The sequence below is a fragment of the Mobula hypostoma genome, chromosome 15, assembly GCF_963921235.1.
Source record: "Mobula hypostoma chromosome 15, sMobHyp1.1, whole genome shotgun sequence".
Classification (NCBI taxonomy): Eukaryota; Metazoa; Chordata; class Chondrichthyes; order Myliobatiformes; family Myliobatidae; genus Mobula; species Mobula hypostoma.
The window spans coordinates 55,143,667-55,163,103 of record NC_086111.1 but is presented as its reverse complement, the minus strand read 5'-3'; the positions used below and the strand labels follow the sequence as shown (position 1 = coordinate 55,163,103).

The following is a 19,437-nucleotide window of genomic DNA, read 5'->3' as shown; positions in this document are numbered from 1 at the left end:
AATAATTTATTGTGTGTGACAATTTATGACATCTAGATTTATTTTAGTCTTCATAATGAAAATTTGGTTGACCATAATTCCTGCATTTTTTTACACTTGTTTTTCTGCATGATCACTTGGAATGATTAAAGTTGATAAATTAAAACCATAGAAATGAAACAACTGTTCATTTCCCCTCAGAAATCAGTATTATTCGTCCACATTATGGTGTGTGGTGACTGGAATCTCAGATTCATTGAACTATAAACACTCAGTGTGCAGGGTTAAACAGTTTAAGAGCAAAGATATTTGATCATCAAAAAATAATGGAATGGATAGAGAGAGTTTTGTAATTAAAGAATGTGTTTTCTCTATTTGAAGATGTTGGAGAAATAATTCATTTGCTGATAGATCATAAAAGAGTAGAGCACACGAACAGGCCCTTCATTCTTTGATGTTGTTCCAAGCTAATTGAGCTATTGGTATGCAATCCCCTTTTCTTGCACGTGGTCCATATCCCTCCATTCTCTGCTTCCTCATAATTCTATCTAAGAACCTCTTAAACAGCTCTATTGTGTCTGCCTCCTCCTCCACTCCTCACAGCATATTCTAGACGCACACCATTCTCTGATGATAATCTATATGAAGTTAAGTACCTTTCAAATACAATATCACCTTGCATCTAATTAAGTGGGTTTAGCTTTGAGTAAGGATGGAGTGCTACACCAAGAAATTACTGGCTCCGTACTGTTGGTGCATTTCAAGAAGCAGAAATTGTGCCTTTAGTTTTCTAAACAGCAGAAGGCTACAAATTTAAACAACTCAAAGTGAATCTATAATTTTAATGTAAATCAGGCAAGCAAACTTAAGGATGTGTTTAGTTTTGAAGAAAAACTTTTGATATTCTATGAGGTAGGCTTTGGAGTTATCACAATTGAATTTGGTACTCGCTCATGTCTGTTGTCTTAATAACAATAAATATAGTAAAAAATCATATCACTGATATTTTACAAGGGTAGCTGTAATTCCATATTGCCACCACCCATTGTCAAAGATGTGTTGTTATTCTTGATTAAAATCATTCTTAAGATTGTGTCAGATTGTCCAGGAAAAATGTTATTTCTCCATCTGAGCCATCCTTCAGAGTAGAGTACCAACATCATGCTAGCCTACAAGAATTTAGAAATCCACATGAATACTTACGAATGCCACCTGATAAAATGAGAATTTAGATGCATTTTCTTCAAATATTTCTTAAACAATGATTTCATAGAGCTCCATACACAAAATGCTGGAGGAACTGAGCAGGTTAGGTTGCATCTATGGAATGAACAAATAGTCAACATTTCAGGCCGAGACTATTCTTCTGGACTGGAAAGGAAAGAGGGGAAATTGCCAGAATTAAATGGTTGGGGGTGGGGGAGAGGGATAGAAGGATAGCTGGATGGTTATAGATGAAGCCAGGTGGGTGGGAAAGGTAGATGGCTGGTGATGAAGGAATGTGATAGAAAGGAAAGTGGACCATAGGAGAAATTTCATAGAGCTGGTTAAATTTATGAACTGTCAATAAAAGGGCAGGGGTTGAAGATACATTTCACAGATGTAGTATGAAGAAAAGGAAAAATATTTTTAAGTTGTGACTTATTATGAATTGGAAATTATGTCTGGAGTATATTCTATACTAATCTTCATATGGAATTGGATATATTTTTAGTATTAAAATATGTAGGTGCTATGATCAATCTGGAATTCTCTTTCTAATTACATCTGTCCAACCCTTAGAATCAGGTTGGTTTGCTCCTCAGTCAGCATTGTTCATGTGAGTGTTAGAGGCAGAGGACAGAGATGCCATATTCTTTTCAGTCTAGGAATGGGAGGGACGAGGATGAGCTTCAGCCTATCACAAAGGAACAGTGCTTAGGACACATCATTGTTGCCAAGTTCAGTTGGTTTCTATTAGTTCACACCCTGACAACCCCTCCTTGTCTTTTCTGTCTTCCATCAATACAGACAAAACCTATATTTACCCCTATGTGCCTTGACCATCTTTCATTATTGTACCCTCCCTCTCCCCTACTTGGCTACAACTGTCCATCCTTCTTCACTGGTCCTTAGTTGAACAATCACGTACTGAACCCTGTCTCACCATTCCCCCCACCCTTCTCTCATCTTTATACTGGCTATCTTCCCTCTCCACACTCCATCCTGATGTAAGGTTTTGACCTTATGCATCAACAATTCTATTGCCTTCACAGATGCTGCCTGACCCGCTGAGTTCCTCCAGCAGATTGTTCCTTGTTCATGATTTTCTATTGCTTATGTTTTAGTTTATTCAATACTGGTAGATAATGCAGCCTAGGGAATTGAATCAAGTAATACTTAGAAGAAGAAATTTATGTAAAGGATAGTTCCATGTAATATATCCATGTGCTTAAACCTGCACGATTCATTACACTTCCTTTTCCAATAAGTCCTACAGTATGTCTTGCAACTCGGTGTCCACAGTATGTGGAGCAAAGATAAAGATAGGCTGCATTGATATCTGTTCGCATGACTAAGATTGTCTTTCCTGTGTTCCTGGATTTTGGGGATTGTGAGTTTGTCTCCAGAGACACATTCCAGTTGAACCTCTGAAACATGATAAAACATCATTAAACTCACCCTGACATTTCTAGTTAGTGCCACAGCAATATTAAAATGGTTGACAATCAAGAGCTGTTTCTTATTAAGTTTCAAATAAAACTCACTTAATTTGTGCTACTTGATAACGCATTGACAGTATCTTAATTTTTTCAAGAGTGTTATGCTTCATTAGTATCACAAAGACAGTCATTTGAAACCATATTCTAAATCTATCCAGCACCAGGCATCCTTTCATTTTGAATTACTTAATTCATTTTTGGTAAATTTTCATACATGTAGTTAAATAGAAATTTTAATTAATGAGAACATAATATCATGTTAATAATTATTAATAAGAAATAAATTGTTCTGGTAGAACTATGGTGCATGATGAACAATATTGAACTGGTTCACTTTTCTACACATATCCAATTTACACTTCCGTTTTCTGTAAAATAGTTATGAGGCACTGATCCAAAAGCTCCCACTGTGCTTTGTTATGGCGTAGGAGACATTTTTGCCATCAGATTGATAAAACTTTCAGGTTTCTTTAATATTATAGAAATTATTCTAATTAGTTAATATATGTTTTAAAATCTCACAAAATTTTCTCTTTCAGTCCTGAATTGTGCTTTAATTTTCATGGGAGTTAATAGGGAAATTTACCTCCAATTATTTTCCTTTGCTGTTATTTTATGACTATGTATGTATTGGTGATTCTATTATATTTGTTTTTTTTAACACAGAGTGATACTGATTTTTGTAATTCCACTGATTTTTGTAATTGGTACAAGTGGCAAATGACTATTTTATAAGTGCCAAAGTTTTTTTTGATCATTATGCATTGATAGTTGCACGTATTTGGTACCTCACTGCATTTGCATGAATTTATTGGATTCACTCTTCACATAATTTCCCCTTTCCCACTTTTCATCAGTTTTACCTCCTATGGGACATAGATCTGCTCTTGGAATGGTTCCATCTTTGTTTTATGTATTCAGTTGCTGTGACAGAATATGGGGTGCTTGGGAGAGAAATAATGCCATTTTATGTCTGCAAAAAAAAAACTAATTTTTTCTCATAATGTTCAAATTACTTATTATATAGTTGGCCTTGGGTCAGCCTTTGAATGTCATGGTCAGTAAACTAAATTTCAATCATATCAATAGGATCTGAGTATTTAATTGTTTGTGTTGGTGAAACGTATTGTTTTTATATATTGTTTTGCATGGACATGTTTTACATTTCTCCTACATCAATTTATGAACTCGTTTTCTTAATTAGTATTGAATTTAGAAATGTGAAACAACAAAAATTGATTTGGATGTTATTATTTGAACACTTGGAGTTGGTTTTGAATTGAACAAACCTCGGGCTGTTTTAATGAAAACCTTCAGTGGTGGTAAAACACTATAGATTTGGAATATCTTGATCAGTTAACACTAAATTAGCATTTTTTAAAATTTCAAAGCATTTTCTGTGGGAAACAAAATACCCCACCACTAATGCAATAGGTCCGGCTGTTTCAACACTGGGTGTAAACTCCGTGCTGAAGAACTGAGCTTCATTCTGCTTTTTTCTGGTATTACATGAAACAAAAAGTGTGCTTGACATGTTACAAGTACCCCACAGTAGAAATTCATCTCTGCCGTTTTACATTAAACATGTATACATTGTAATGCATATGCATTGTGCTTTCCATACGAAACTTTGTTCCATTGAAGAAATGCTTGAGATGACCTTGAACTTTTTGCTTGCAAATACTTTGATAAGCTGGGGTATCCTCAAGATTGAATAAACAGAAATTCCAGAATTTTCTTCCAGAATCTTTATTCAATTCAGTTTTGAGTGAGATGACAGGATTGACAATGTTTACTCTGCAAAAGAATAGGAATTTGTATCGAAATTTGTGATATAAATACAAGATAAAAAAGAAGCTAGTATTTATGGCACCAAAAGTTTTTCCTTATGTGTAGCTGTTTTTCTCAGGCCTTCAGGTGTAGCAAATTCAAATTAGGAATAGCTAATCCTTTGTTAGAGATTTAAAGTAGACATTTGGTCCATAGCTCTTGCTCTCTTGTTTTAAACTGATATTGCTTTTAACCCCTTTTACAATTTTAAAAATTATTTAATAGCTATAGAAATTTCAGTAAAATCTAATTCATTAAATGGCCAAAAAGCATGAGCTGAATTACATTTTATAAAATACTTGTTCATTTTTCATGTGCTTTGAAATTTTACACCATGAAGAGTAGTTTTTAACTTGTACATTTTTGGCAAATTATGCATTCAATTTCACTTTGCCACCTGAGCCGGTGACCTGCATCAGTTGCTGAGGTGACTGAAGACATCAGGCCAAATAAGAGCTCACCTTCACCTTTGAGATTCTGAGAGGAACTGGAGTACTCTACAAATCCAACCTGATTCATAGGAACTGTCTCCAGCATATAGGCCAATCAGGCTGTTTGATGTCACACAGCCCTGAGACATCCAGCTCTTTCCAGCTGTCTGTCAGCTGGCACAAATGAGTTTGGTTGTGAAATGATTCCACCAGCCAGTACAGCTATCAAGCAGCAGACTGAGTGTGCCACTGGTCAGTTGCTTACTTTTCACTACATGAAACAATGGGTCCCAATATTTAATTTAGATAAGTTATTTTTAAATCTCATTGCTTCTACTTACATTTAAGTTATTCATTTATTTAATTATTAATTTAAATATTCATTTCTAAAGCCTTTTTCAAAGACAACAGAGAGCTCCCCTACAGGGGTACCTGGGGTAAGATACAAATAATGTTCCCCTGTGTTTACCTTGCATGAATGTTTTCTTTCTTGTGAATATCTTGTGATTAATTTCAATCGAATATTTGTTCCTAACTTTGTCTTTGAGTTCCTAATGTTAATCACCTTTTGACTCTATATGTGACTCTATATAATAAATTTTCAGAATTATGTTGACCTAATTGAAAAATTTAAACTTGATTAAAGAGAAATGGTCATGGCAGGTGACATCAATTTTCTGAAAATTTACCCTTTTGTAGCAAATAGTCTTTCAGATCACACACTGCTTCTGCAGAACATGCAGCTAAGTATTGAAGTGATTGAGGAAACATCTTGGAGTGTTTTTGTGATTACCTTTCTTATTGTGTTCTCTGTGTTTTTAAAATTCATTTAATGCATTTGTTTATTTCTTCTTATGAACTAATTTTGTGCACAATTCCCCTTCTAGAATTCTGAGGAAAATTCCAGAATTTCTATTACTTTCTTCCGCCTCTTCCGTGTAATGCGCTTAGTCAAATTACTGAGTCGTGGTGAGGGGATACGTACATTGTTGTGGACATTTGTTAAGTCCTTCCAGGTAACCACTTTCATTCAGTCTTGGGTGTACATTGAATAAAAAAACAATTAATGTTAACCTTTGCATCAAGTTTAATTTATGCCAGGTATATTAAAATATTTTTAAATGTGAACCAATTGACCAAGAAGGAAATCTGGATAAGAAATCAGAAATCAATTTCTGTATTTACTGAATGCATTGCTAATTTTTAAATACACATTTCATTTTTGTTTTAATGATTCATGACCATAGAATTATAGAAATTGCAGCACAGAAGTGTGTATTTTTACTTCATAGTTCTGATAATGCTATATTTGTGAATGAACTTAATTTTTTGAGATAAATTAGACAATTAAGATATGGCACAACAATTAATTTACCAAAGTGGACAGGATTCAAGTATAACTAGGCTGACATAATTACAAATGGCTTTGCTGGAATTGTATTTTTTTAATCTTTGGGTTCATGGCCACCATTTATTGCCCATCACTAAATGCCATTAGCTACATACAAGTCCATGAAGTACAAGATCATTAACTTGCATTTTCATGGAGAAATATCATGGTAGCCATTTAAAATGGAGAAGGGTGGGACTTAAATTAATTTGAGTTAGCAGTCCATTATTAGGCTGGCAAACAAATAGTTTATTAATAGATAGAGTTTCTGCAGAGTTGAAAAATTTTATGGATTTGTGTGGAAAAAAAATTCCAGTTGTAGAATGTCACTCACTGGAATGTACTGTAAAATAGGAAATTTGAAAAGCTCTCCATCGTAGTTCAATTAAAAATGATGGATTAATATAGTAAAGACCAGTAAAAATGCTTCATATTTACAATGGTCTCATTGTATTGGTATCACAGTTTTATCTTCATCCTTGTCTTAATTTGAAAATATAAAAACATTGTCAAAATAATAGACAACAGATACACATTTCTTCAAAGGGTAATTATGAAGAGAAAACTGTTGAAAAGTGAATATGTATACACGTGTCCCCCGCTTTACGAACGCTCACTTTATGCCACTTCACTTTTACGAAAGACCTACATTAGTACCTGTTTTCACTAACCGAAAGAGGATTTTCATTTTTACAAAAAAAGATGCCCGCTTTAATCTTGTGTTTACCCTGAGAAAGACTACCATGACCATGAAGCCTTGCGCGGGCAGGTGTGTGCGCATGCGTGTACATGCCGTTTTTTTTTCTACAAATCGGTTTTGGCTAAATCTTCCCGATTCTGTTAAGTGAAACTATACAGTACCTACATTATTTCTACTTTATATAGGCTGTGTATTGTACCATTCCTGCTTTTACTATATGTTAGTGTTATTTTAGGTTTTATGTGCTATTTGGTATGATTTAGTAGGTTATTTTTTTGGGTCTGGGAACGCTCAAAAAAATTTTCCCATATAAATTAATGGTAATTGCTTCTTTGCTTTACGCCATTACGAACGGTTTCATAGGAATACTCTACCTTCAGATAGTGGGGGAAACCTGTATATAAAATTTCTATGAAAATTCCAACTTTTCAAAGAATGTGTGCAAGCCTTAAGCCTTAAGCTATTTCCAATATTCCTCTTCCCATGGGAGAGGAGTAATATTTTAAGTGCATAGACTTTAACATGGCAATACAATTCCTTCTAACTTTGGAGTAGTAAGAACAACTGTAGCAAGACAAGAATAATAGGTAGTTCCTCTTGAGTTTCAATTTTGGTAGTTCCATTTAGGAAACTTTGGTCAGATGGAGCGAGGTGTGGCAATCTAACTTAAACTGAGAAGGTAAAGTACATTTTAAAAGGGATTGTAGGGTAACAATTCAGTTAGAGTAACAATTCGAGAAGAGAATGGAAGATTCTTACATCCTGGAAGGAACGGCTGTGATCTATTCCTTTCAATTCCTGTAACAGATGAAAACAAGACAGCTTAAGGTGAGAACGTCCAAGCTTGAAGGTCATCTAAATTTAGAAGAGCATCAGAGGATCTTCCTCAGAAATGTTAGGGAAATGATATTTTCCTCAGTAAGATGGTTCATAAAAGTGGGTGAGCAAACCTCAAAGATAAGATTTTGTTTTAGGCCACTTGGCCCTTCTGCCTGTTCCCCATTTTATGAAATCACTGCTGGGCTGATTGAAACTTCAGTTACACATTCCCAATTACACACAGTTACCATCTTATTCATTTGCTTATCAAGTATCCATCTACTTCTGCCTTAGAAAATTTAAATTCCGTGCTTTCACCACGTTCTGAAAAGGAGTTCCAAAGATTCACATCCTTTTGAGAAGAAAAATGCCTTATTGTCAAACAATAACCATCATTCCAGATTGTTCACTTGAGGAAGTGGCATCTCCATTCATATCTATTTGCAAAAGATTCCATAATAATATCCTGTGTGTTTCTAAACATCTCCTTGCTGACAATCAATACAGGCACACCTCAGAAATGTGTGCTTAGCCCACTGCTCTACTTTCTTGAACCGTCGTTACTGTGTGGCTAAGTACAGCTCAAACACCATCTATAAATTTGCAGATGGCACCATTATAGGTAAAATCTCAGGAGGCAATGAGGAAGTGAACCGGCGGGAGATAGTTTGACTGATTGAGTTGTGTCACAACAACCGCCTCACACTCCACTCAATGTCAGTAAGACCAAGGAGTTGATTGTGGACTTCAGTAAGTGAAGGTTAATGGTGGAAACAGTGAACAGCTGCAAACTCCTGGGCACCAAAATCTTGTAGGGTATAACCTGGGATGAGTAGTAATGAAAAAGGCACACCAGCCACTCTACTTCATTAAGAGTTTAAAGAGATTCTGTCTGCCATGAAAGACTTTCTATAGATGTACACTACAGTGGAGAGCATTTTTACTGGTTGCATCACCATTTAGTATGGTGCTGCAACCATCAGAGGGTTGTAGACTCAGCCAGCTTCATCATGAGCTCTACCTTCCCTACCATCAAGGACATCTTCAAAAGGCGATACCTCAGGTAGGCATCATCACGAAGGACTCTCAGTATCCAGGATGTGCCCTCTTCTCATTATTACCATCAGGGAGGAGGTGCAGGAGCCTGAAGACACACATTCACCTTTTTAGAAGCAACATCTTTCCTTTGTTATCAGAATTCCGAACAGTTTAAGAAATGCTTGAGCACTGCCTTGTTATTCCTTTTAGTTCCACTCTTTATTTTAGTAATTTATAATTCTTACATCTTCGTACAGTTACAGCTGCCACAAAGCAACAAATTCATGTCATCTAAATCAGTGGTAATAAATCTGATTCTGATTCTAATCCTGCAGAAGAGATTTGGTAGACATGGGAGTAGTAAAGGGCAGAGATTATCTCATTTTCAGAGTTTGTGACATCTTGACTTTTACATAACCATAGTCTTATCTTCAAGTTAATTAGGTGATCTCTAGAACTGATTACTTGGTAATTTGTCAGCTGACATCAAGACTTTTTTCTAATATGCGGGATGCGTATATCCTCAATACAGAGTACAGTGGAATTTGTTAAGTTGGGGGTGGGGTGGGGTTTGATGAGATGGGTATTTGAAATAAAAAGGGCCAAATTAGCAGAAGGTATACTAAAAGCATTTTACAAATTGATGCCAGATTTGATCAATGATTAACTGAGGAACTGGGTCAGTATGTCTAAGTGGGAAGGTGATGCCGCTTTCCAACAGAAGTTGGAAAGAGGAAAAAAATCTGAGTATGATTTGATTGGGGTAAGAAGTTAATTATGTTTTATAAAGTTGAATGGAGAATTCTTAGGACTGCTGAGAACTACTGCTTTCAGCATGTAGGAACATCAAAACACTCTGTCAAGGCCTCAAGATCAGAATTTCTAAACTTGAGGGGCAGTTGGAGTCTCAGCTGAGCATAAGATGAGAGATTTTAGGATTATATGTTTCATGAGTTGTCTGCCATTGATTCTCAGAGACCAGGGCAGTAAATAGAAAACCATCTGAAGGGGCAAGAGGTGCAAGAAACCTCTGTAAAAATATCTTTCCTGAAATGATACTCACTATTAGAGATTGTCGGGAGGTGATAACACTATGAAGGAGTGCTGCTCAAGGTGTGGCATGTTGGGACAATGGAAGCATGAATTAGAGTTGGAGGAGGAGTGCACAACGAAGGTTAGAGATCCTAGAAAGGAGGTCAGACTGATATATTTGTAACTACTTTCCTGGTGCCAGTGTAAACGGCATCACAGATAGAGCGCAGGACATTCTTGGGATGGTGGGGAAGTAAGAGCAGAGCACTACATTATGCTTCATGTTAGAATCAATAATAAAGGGAGCAGAAGAGTGGTGAAGACAGTAAGCTCTGGAATATTCCCAATACCCTGTCCTGGCAAAAATAGAATTAAGTAGATGAGGCAGATTATTGTAGGTGGAAAGCTTCAGATTCTTAGTAAATTAGGGTCAATCCAGGGGTAGAATGGATTTATTGAAATAGACAATTGGCATCTTAACATGGCTGAGACCAACATGTGCAGCGGTTCACTAGTGTGATTAAGAAGGATTTAAAGTTGGCAAGAAGCGGGCACCAGTATATGGGAATAGAAAATAGGAAAAACAGTTGGCCAGTGTGAAATACTGGAGGACCTGCATATAAGGTGAGAGGGAGGAAGTTTAAAAAGGCTGCGTGGGACAAGTTTTTTTTACACAGATTAGTAGGTGCCTGGAATTGACCACCAAAGGTGGTGGAGGAAGTAGATACGATAATAGTGTTTCAGAGGCTTTTAAATAGGCACATGATTATGCAGGGAATGGACAAATATGGATCATGTGCAAGCAGAAGAGATTAAGTTTACTTTGGCATTGTGTTCAGTGCAGATATTGTAGGCCTTTTCCTGTGATGTGATGTCTGATATTCTGTATGTTTAAAAGTATGACTGGTCAGTAATAATAGGAAGGATGTTTATTTCTGAGACCTGCACTCAGTACAGCAGGCATCTCATTGCTCTGGAAAAGCACTATAAATGCTATCTCTGCTACATCCTCAAATTGAGCGTATCAACGTGATTCATCCATTGCCCCAGTATTGAGGCTCTAGTTATTTTCAGTTGGCTACATTGGGCAGTACATGTGGTTTGCATTCCTGGCACAACAGTCCTGAAGCAGACAGTACTCCAAGCCCCGAGGAGAAGATTACAAGGCTGGCAATGAAAAAATATCAAAAGCTTGTTAGATTATGAGAACACTCAGTCCTCCTTTATTGTCATTTAGAAATGCATGCATGCATTAAGAAATGATACAATGTTTCTCTGGAGTGATATCACAGAAAACAAGACAGACCAAAGACTAACACTGACAGAACCACATAATTATACATATAGTTACAGCAGTGCAAAGCAATGCCATAATTTGATAAAGAACAGACCATAGGAATTGTAAAAAGAAGTCTCAAAGTCACTAGTCGATCAACTGCTGAGTCCTCGATAGCAGGCGGCAAAAGGGAGAAACTCCCTGCCATAAACCTCCAGGCACCGTCAGCTTGCCGATGCCTTGGAAGCAGCCGACCCCAGCCAACCCTGAGTCCATCCGTCCGAACACTCCGAGCTTCCGAGCAGCCTCTCTGATACAGCCTCCCGAGCACCATCCTCTGCCGAGTGCCTTCAACCTCTCCCGGCCGCTGAAACACGCAAAGCCGAGGATTTCGGGGCCTTCAGCTCCGGAGATTCCGGTTACCACACGGTAACAGTGGCAGCAAAGCAGTCATTTCAGAAGTTTTCCAGATGTTCCGCTGTGCTGGCACGTCTGTCTCCATCAAATCAGGATTGTGCATGGTCCCGTACTTGACAGATAACAGATATTCATCACCGAGGGGGAAGTGCAACATTTCTACTGGAATTCAGTGGCCCATGAAGACTCAAAGTTTGAAGGAGCATTTAGGAAGGTATTGAGAACCTTAAAGCCATTGTTTGGGATATGTACAGCCCTTGCATAAACAGCAGAATAATTGCACAACCTCACCAACCAACCAGCAGCCTGACTTGTCAGTAACCTCCTGCCTCACCTGTGGAATTCCACATCAGCCACCTCAGAGTTAACAGTGGATGGAAGTCATTCTTAATCCTGAAAGACTGCCCAAGAAGATTAGCATAGTAGTATTAGATAGAAGGAGGCTAAGAGAGACTTCAAAGCATCCAAAGTAGATTGAAAATGTATTTGTGTAAAAACAACAATAATAGACTGTCTGGGATTAAGATGGTGAGGACAGTGAAATGTTCTTCGAAAGGACTGGACCAAGTAATTAATGTTCCAGGATTTAAGATATCCCGATAAAGTAAAGAGGCATTAAAATCTGAATTTCAGAACTTGCAAGGATGGGCAGAAACATTCCAGACTTTAAAAGGGAATTGGCACTTAACAAAAAAATCATTTACAGAACTGTTAAGGATGAGTGGAAGTCTGTCTGGGACTGAGTCTCCTAGCAGTCTACCTTAATTCAACTTCTGTGTCATTGTGATTCAGAGTATTACCAATATTTTAACAAAACTATAAATTTAATCCAGCCTCAATTCACAAAATCAGGAAAGGATCTTTGAAGAGAGATACAATTAACTTTTCAGGTTGATGACATTTCATCAGAATTTACATTTTCCAGATAAGAGGACATAGATTTGTAAAAGTAACTTCACAGGTGTTGCTGGACCTGAGTGTTTTCAACATTGTTATTTAATTTCACGTTTTCCAGCTTTTGCTTCTATTTACTAGTAAAGCTTTTCTTCCTTCTCAGGCCCTTCCATACGTTGCTCTTCTGATAGCCATGCTGTTTTTCATCTATGCTGTAATTGGCATGCAGGTAACCTGTGTCATTATGTCCAACATGTTATTGATATGAATGTAATATTTTAAGAAGTGGTTTGATTCTATGGTTCATTATCAATTCACTGTATGTCTACTGGAAATGGTAACACAGCTTAATTTTCTTTGAAGTTTGTAAATACAGGTCGACCTTCACTAATCTGGCACCATTGGGACCAGAGGATTGCCAGATTAGTGAAAATGCTGAATTACAGAAGGATCACATTAAGCATAATCAGTGCCGGATTATCGAAGGAACCGGATTACAGGTAGTCGGATTAGTGAAGGTCGACGGTACTTTTGGTGTTACATTCATCTACTATAAATGAATAATTCATAATGTATGCCCTTTATTGCAGATTCTCTGAAAATAAGTTTATTTACCAAGATTTTAATGAACAGCAGAATATCAGTGTTTCACAGTTCACTATAAGGCAAAAAACCTACATGTACTTAATGGATCTGAAGAATATTACTTTCCTTTTCAGACTTTTGGCAAAGTTGCCTTGCAAGACCACACACAGATAAATAGAAATAACAACTTTCAGACTTTTTTTCAGTCTGTACTGCTTTTATTCAGGTAAAAAAAATATATCATTTACATTATTATACTTATGCAATTACTGGTTGTATTTACAAAAATGTAAATGCAATTACATTTTTGTTTGTTACATCTTAGTTATTTACTGAGTTAGTAATGCAGAAGACTGGAGAAAAACTCAGCTTGGCAGCTGGACAGTTTAGTCTGGTTGGTTTAGATTAATCTGGAGTCTAAAGTTCATGAACCTATATTTAGCAATCCTATCTTTTTCATTAATGTTATTTCAAAAAAGAAACCAATCGCCTTTCCCTTGTCTGGACAATGTACAAACAAGTAGCTAAAGTTAATGTTTTACATCTATATCATCAAACATTTAATCTTTGAATTGTGGCTGTTAGGTAATTGACTCTTCAGAGGATAAGTCTTGTGTAGAGCTATTTGTTTCCTATAACAACACACTTTTTTGCTGCCTCAGTAAGATGGGCAATATAATCAAATATCCCACTCAACCCAGACATTCTTTCTTCTATCCTCTCCGATTGGTCAGAAGGTATGAGAGCACGTACCACAAGACCCCGAAGCAATAAGACTGTTGAATGTTTCCCTATACGATAAAATGGACTTTTGATCTCACTGTGACCTTGCACCTGACAGTCTACCTGCACTGCACCTTCTCTGTATTGTAACACTTAATTTGCACTCTGTTATTTAACCTTGTACTACCTCAATGCACCATTGTAATGAATTGATCTGTATGGATGATATGTGAGACAAGTATTTCACTCTATCTAGGTACACGTGACGGCAATAAACTAATTTACCAATTTTTAATTCAGCACCCTCATCTTCACACAGGAATGCAATTTTTTCCAAATGCATTTCACCCAAACTTTTCACTATACAAATTTTGTTTGAATAGAATATTTTCCATGAATGCATCCCCCTAATAAATTGAGAAATGGCAGCTGTCTTTGTGCAATGCATTGTAGTATGGTGTAATTAGTATAGTAGATTTTATTCAGAATCCCATTTTAACAGTTATTAATATAATGTTACATCTGCTGTACGTATTAAATGTTCAGTTGCCAGGATTACAAAGGTGTTTGGGAGGGCTGCAGAGCTTGAGGAGGTTAAAACAGCAAAGTAATGGCTATATTTGAAGAATATGGGAGTCTTAAAGGTTAACACAGCAGATTTGGTTCAGCTGATAAAGTGAGTGTGCATATTATAATTGTCCTTCAGACTTAGGAAACTGGGTAAAAACTTTAAAGTTTAGAAACGTGTATTATACAAAAGAATCCCGCACAGTACAATTAATACAGGAGTCAGAAGGCAAGGAAAAAATAACTGATGACTTCGTGATCAAAAAATTAGCAATGGGCAAAAAGTTGTACTATCAGAGTTTACTCCTATTATACTGTACAATTCAGTATCAGTTGCATTACAAATCCATAGCCATAGCAGAGTTCAAGAGTGAAAGAAAAAATAAAATCAAAGAAGATTTGCAGAAAACTTAAAAGCCCAGCATTGCTTCTATGTTTAAGGGATTTTAGTTGGATAAAAACTGGACACGCTCCACATTATTTTGTTAGGTAACTCCCAGAGAGTGAAAAGTGGAACTTCGCCTTCATGTGTCTTGTACCAAATAAATTAAAGGCTAATATTAAGTCTTTTCTGATAATATACTACTTTTTCCGCAGGTGTGCCACTGGTGAAGCCTGGCAAGAAATCATGTTGGCATGCATGCCTGGAAAACTCTGTGACCCAGAGTCAGATTATGCCCCAGGAGAAGAGTATACATGTGGTAGCAACTTTGCTATTGTATATTTCATCACATTTTACATGCTGTGCGCCTTTCTGGTATGTGGTTTTCAAAATGTGCTATCTTCAATTTTGCTAGCTGAGAATCTTCACCTGAATCTTCTTTCAACTAAGTTTTACATTATTTTTGACACAAAGAGGGAAAGTTGCATCTCCAAACAGCTCAGCAACCACACTGAGCCAGCTGAACAACAAAGGTCAAAGGGAGTAGGCTTTAACATTGACATCAGTATCAGCAGGAAGAGATAGAAAACCATGCAATATTGATGTTTCTTCCTAACAGTTCAATAAATAACATGATAGCACTTGAATGAGCTTAACTGTAGTCAATTGCCTTTAATAAGCCTGCCTTCATTCACTATTGATGATATAGAATTATAGAACACTAAAGCACAGAAACAAGCCCTCTGTGCTGAACTATTAATCTGCTTAGCCCCATCGATCTACATGCAGACCATAGCCCTCTATACCCCCTCCCATCCATATACCTATACAGTACATATTTTTCTTGAATGTTGAACTGGTAGCTCATTCTACACTTTCACAACTCTCTGAGTGAAAAAGCTCCCCCTCAGGTTCTGCTTAAATATTTCACCGTTTACCCATGATCTCTTGCCGTAGTTTCACCAAACCTCAGTGGAAAAAGCCTGCTTACATTTGCCCTATGTATATCCCTCTTGATTTTGTTTAACTCTTTAAATAAAACTCCCCTCATTCTCCTAAACTCTAGGAAATAAAGCCCTAACCTATTCAACTTTTCCCTAAAGGTCTTTAAGTCCTGGCAACATCTTTGTAAATTTTCTCTGTACTTTTCAAATCTTATCAATATCTTTCCTGGAGGTAAGTGACCAGAACTATACACAATACTCCAAATTAGGCCTCACCAAAGTCTTATACAATTTCGACATAACTTTGCAACTTCTGAACTCAGTACTTTGATTTATGAAGGCCAATATGCAAAAAGTTCTTTATGACCTTGTGATGCTACTTGCAAGGAATTATGTGCCTGTATTCCCTCTGTTCTGACCAAGTGCCTGTCTGTACATGCTGAAGATGATAATAAGGCAATTGAATTTGTAGTCCAAATTTTTTCTCCTTTTTGCTATATATTTAAAATGTCATTATTATTGTCAGACATTTTATGTGATTTTATTTATTTTGAAAGTACTTCAGATTGTTTTTGCTAATTATCCTCACTCAAAATTCTTACATTTTTAAGGTTTCTGCATTATGCTTAATGCTGTTTCCAGAAGATTTCTGTTTTTCCTCTACATTTCTCACAAACACAAATACTTCAATCCTTCTGCTAAACACTAGATGCTGCAGTATTAGGAAAGCCTTGTAATGATTACAAGGATGCTTATGCACCCTATGAGACTTTCTTGCTGGTACACCAAGTTCACCTTGAGCATTAGGAATTCTGTTGAGTTCTGTAAAATGTGTAGGCAAAGTTGCCACCCTGTCCATATAAAATCAATAATTTGATAGCACAGACATCTATCATACCTTATGAATGCTGATGCAAGCTGTTAAGTGGAAGATATTTACTTCATGTGGAGGTCAGAACTGTCTCTTGTGCTTGATCCATGCAAATAAGTGTCAAGTCTGGCTGCTTGGGAGTTTGTCCCAAGGTGCATCAAGGTGTGGAAACAATGAAGAGGCTGTGGACAGAGCATCACCTGAATCTGCTGGGAAATGCATTTGAGAAGCTGTAATATATTTGTCTTCAGATTGTGAACCTGGCCATGCTTAAATATGTTCTGTGTTCCAATGTCCTTTCCACATGAATCTTATTAACAGTGCTTTCATTCTTCCAGATTATTCATATTCATGATGTATAATGCAGCTAGGATTTTAATATCAAAGTACAGAATGTTGTGTGTTTAGTTGTGCTTCCTCTTGGTGGCACTATTTAGTAAAATGCAATGTGCTGTAACCTTGTGCTACTTTTCATTGTAACCTTGATTCCTGAAATATGAGATAGGTGATATTCAAAGAAAATTTTTGCTCCATTTCCACCTACTTAACTGCTGAAGCTGAAGTGAAAATCTATGCTGTAGCAGGATTATATAAAAAAGACAATGGATTTGTTATTTTTCCTGGAAACAGCATGCTTACAATGTCACAATCAGGAAAAACTGTGCTGTTAATATTGTACTTGTATATGGAATTCATCGGTCTATTATTAACTAACTTGAAATATTGACAGATAGAGGAAATATCATTCTGCCTCTGTATCTCAGATTATAAACTTATTTGTGGCTGTCATCATGGACAACTTTGATTATTTGACACGTGACTGGTCCATCCTGGGTCCTCATCATTTGGAAGAATTTAAGAGAATATGGTCCGAGTATGATCCAGAGGCAAAGTAAGTACATTTTATTCACTTCCGCCACATATCCCATGAAGTTATGTAACCATGTACATAGCTGCCTGTTTAGTTGATTGTGTATAAATTAAAGTAAGGTAAGTATACAACAAATAGTGAATTCTGATATTTGCTCATATTTTGCCCATCCATTTATTATTAGAAAATTAAGGTAACTTGCCTAAATTCCAATGTAAAGTGTGGAAAGTCTTGTACTGGAAGTACTGCTTCATAAAATTGCCCTTTATTATTTTCAAATTGAAATTTCAAAATTTATAGTCAAGTATAATGGTTTCACTTTTGAGGCATGATGGATACATGGTTGTATTATTGCAGAATCAGTCGAAACAATTGCATCACAGAAAATTATCAGGAAGTTTTGCAATAGTTTGCTACATCAAGAAAACTAAGAATCTATGGTACTCTTCAAACAACTGATTTTATTCAACAACTATTAAGAACTGCAGCCATTCAAGTAGAAGGCACATCACTACCACCCCAGGGCAGCTCAGGTTGTCAGTCTTGCTAAGGATGCTCTCTAAAGAATAAATTTGTTCAATAAATGCAGAGAAAATAAATCGTGAACACAAGATATATTAAAGCAGTTGTATGCTCAGCTTTGATATAATGCTTTTTTTCTGAAGACCATTTCCAGATATTTACTAGTGGTGCCAGACTGCAGTTTTACTTCAATGAGTTAAATACCCTACTATAATTTTACAATGTTTCCAAGAATAGGACCCACTGAGCGACATCTTTATAGCTTTATTGTTTTTATTATGCACGTTAACTGAAATGTATAGGTAGAACAATGCAGCGTTCTCCCCTGTGAGGTGGGGAAGAAGTGCTTTTCTCGGTATGCCAGAAATTCAGAGTCATATTTTGGCTTGGAAAATAATTTAGGGCCCACACTCAAATGTAGTATTGGGACACTTGCAGATTCACTGAGGCCCACCACCTATGTAAAAACCTCTTCTACAATGTTAGATTGCCCAGAGGGGAAAACCTACATTCTGGAAAAACAAGGTCCACTTCAAGTCTAAGGATAGTTTTTAAAGATGATCCCCTGCTATTGAAAGCTAATATCTGATTATGAAGCTAGGAAGGACAGGAGAGCTATTTCCATTGGTATAGTAAACTTACCCTTCCCCCTGTGTAGCCTATATTTGGATACCCTGGAATTTCTGTGCTTGCGTCTTTTCAATACCAGATTGCTGTTTCTTCACATTTTTTTACTTAGTATCATCCAAGATCCAGTTCCTATGTAAATTCAATTCTGAATGTAATGGTGCAGGAATAACAATTCTGAAAGAATGAGTGCCACCTTGATTCTAGGTGGCTGATTCTTCAAATTCATTATGTTCACTTACTTTTGATAACTCATGAAGACTCCTAAAATATATATATTAATGTTGTAAGAATTGAACAGTTCTAGGACAAGACTAAAAGGAGAATGGAGTCTGTAACTCTACATATCGGTAGTTTATATATAAAAAAGTAAATTATTAAAATTCTACACAATAACAAGCAATAGATGGAAAGTAACTCCTCGTCTCTCTGGTCTCTCAGACCTATGTGATATTCCCAGTCTGCTCTCTACCTGTGTGGTCATAAGCCTGTATGAATCTTTGCCTTTTATTGACAGATGAAGACCACTTAATCAATGTCCATGTATGACTTTCGATAGACTCAACTTAATTTCATTGGCTCTTATGGCCAAAATTAACACTTGACTCAAGAAACTTGGTAAACTTTTAAGCTCCTCCCAGGTCAGCACCTCATGTTAGTTTGGCAGGTGTTTGCCATTATCTCCGTCTTACAGATCATTGGCACCCCATTCCTATTCTTCCCAAAGAATTCTGACTTTGTGAACAATTCCTAATACCCTTTGTTTCCACCAATTTCTTAACTGTACAGTAATTAAATCACGAAGTATAGAAGATGCTATGCATCTAAAATAAGGAC

General features: G+C 36.5%; 1 protein-coding gene across 1 annotated transcript in view; it reads left to right on the top strand.

Moving 5' to 3' along the window:
* The window catches only part of LOC134356872 (voltage-dependent L-type calcium channel subunit alpha-1D-like), a 395,212-nt gene that overhangs the window by 292,597 nt on the left and 83,178 nt on the right, over positions 1-19,437 (top strand). The window contains exons 33-38 of the mRNA XM_063068094.1: positions 5,335-5,379; positions 5,830-5,958; positions 12,672-12,737; positions 13,228-13,319; positions 14,981-15,140; positions 17,345-17,472. Coding sequence (XP_062924164.1) covers positions 5,335-5,379; positions 5,830-5,958; positions 12,672-12,737; positions 13,228-13,319; positions 14,981-15,140; positions 17,345-17,472 — 620 coding nt within the window. The remainder of the gene's footprint in view (positions 1-5,334; positions 5,380-5,829; positions 5,959-12,671; positions 12,738-13,227; positions 13,320-14,980; positions 15,141-17,344; positions 17,473-19,437) is intronic.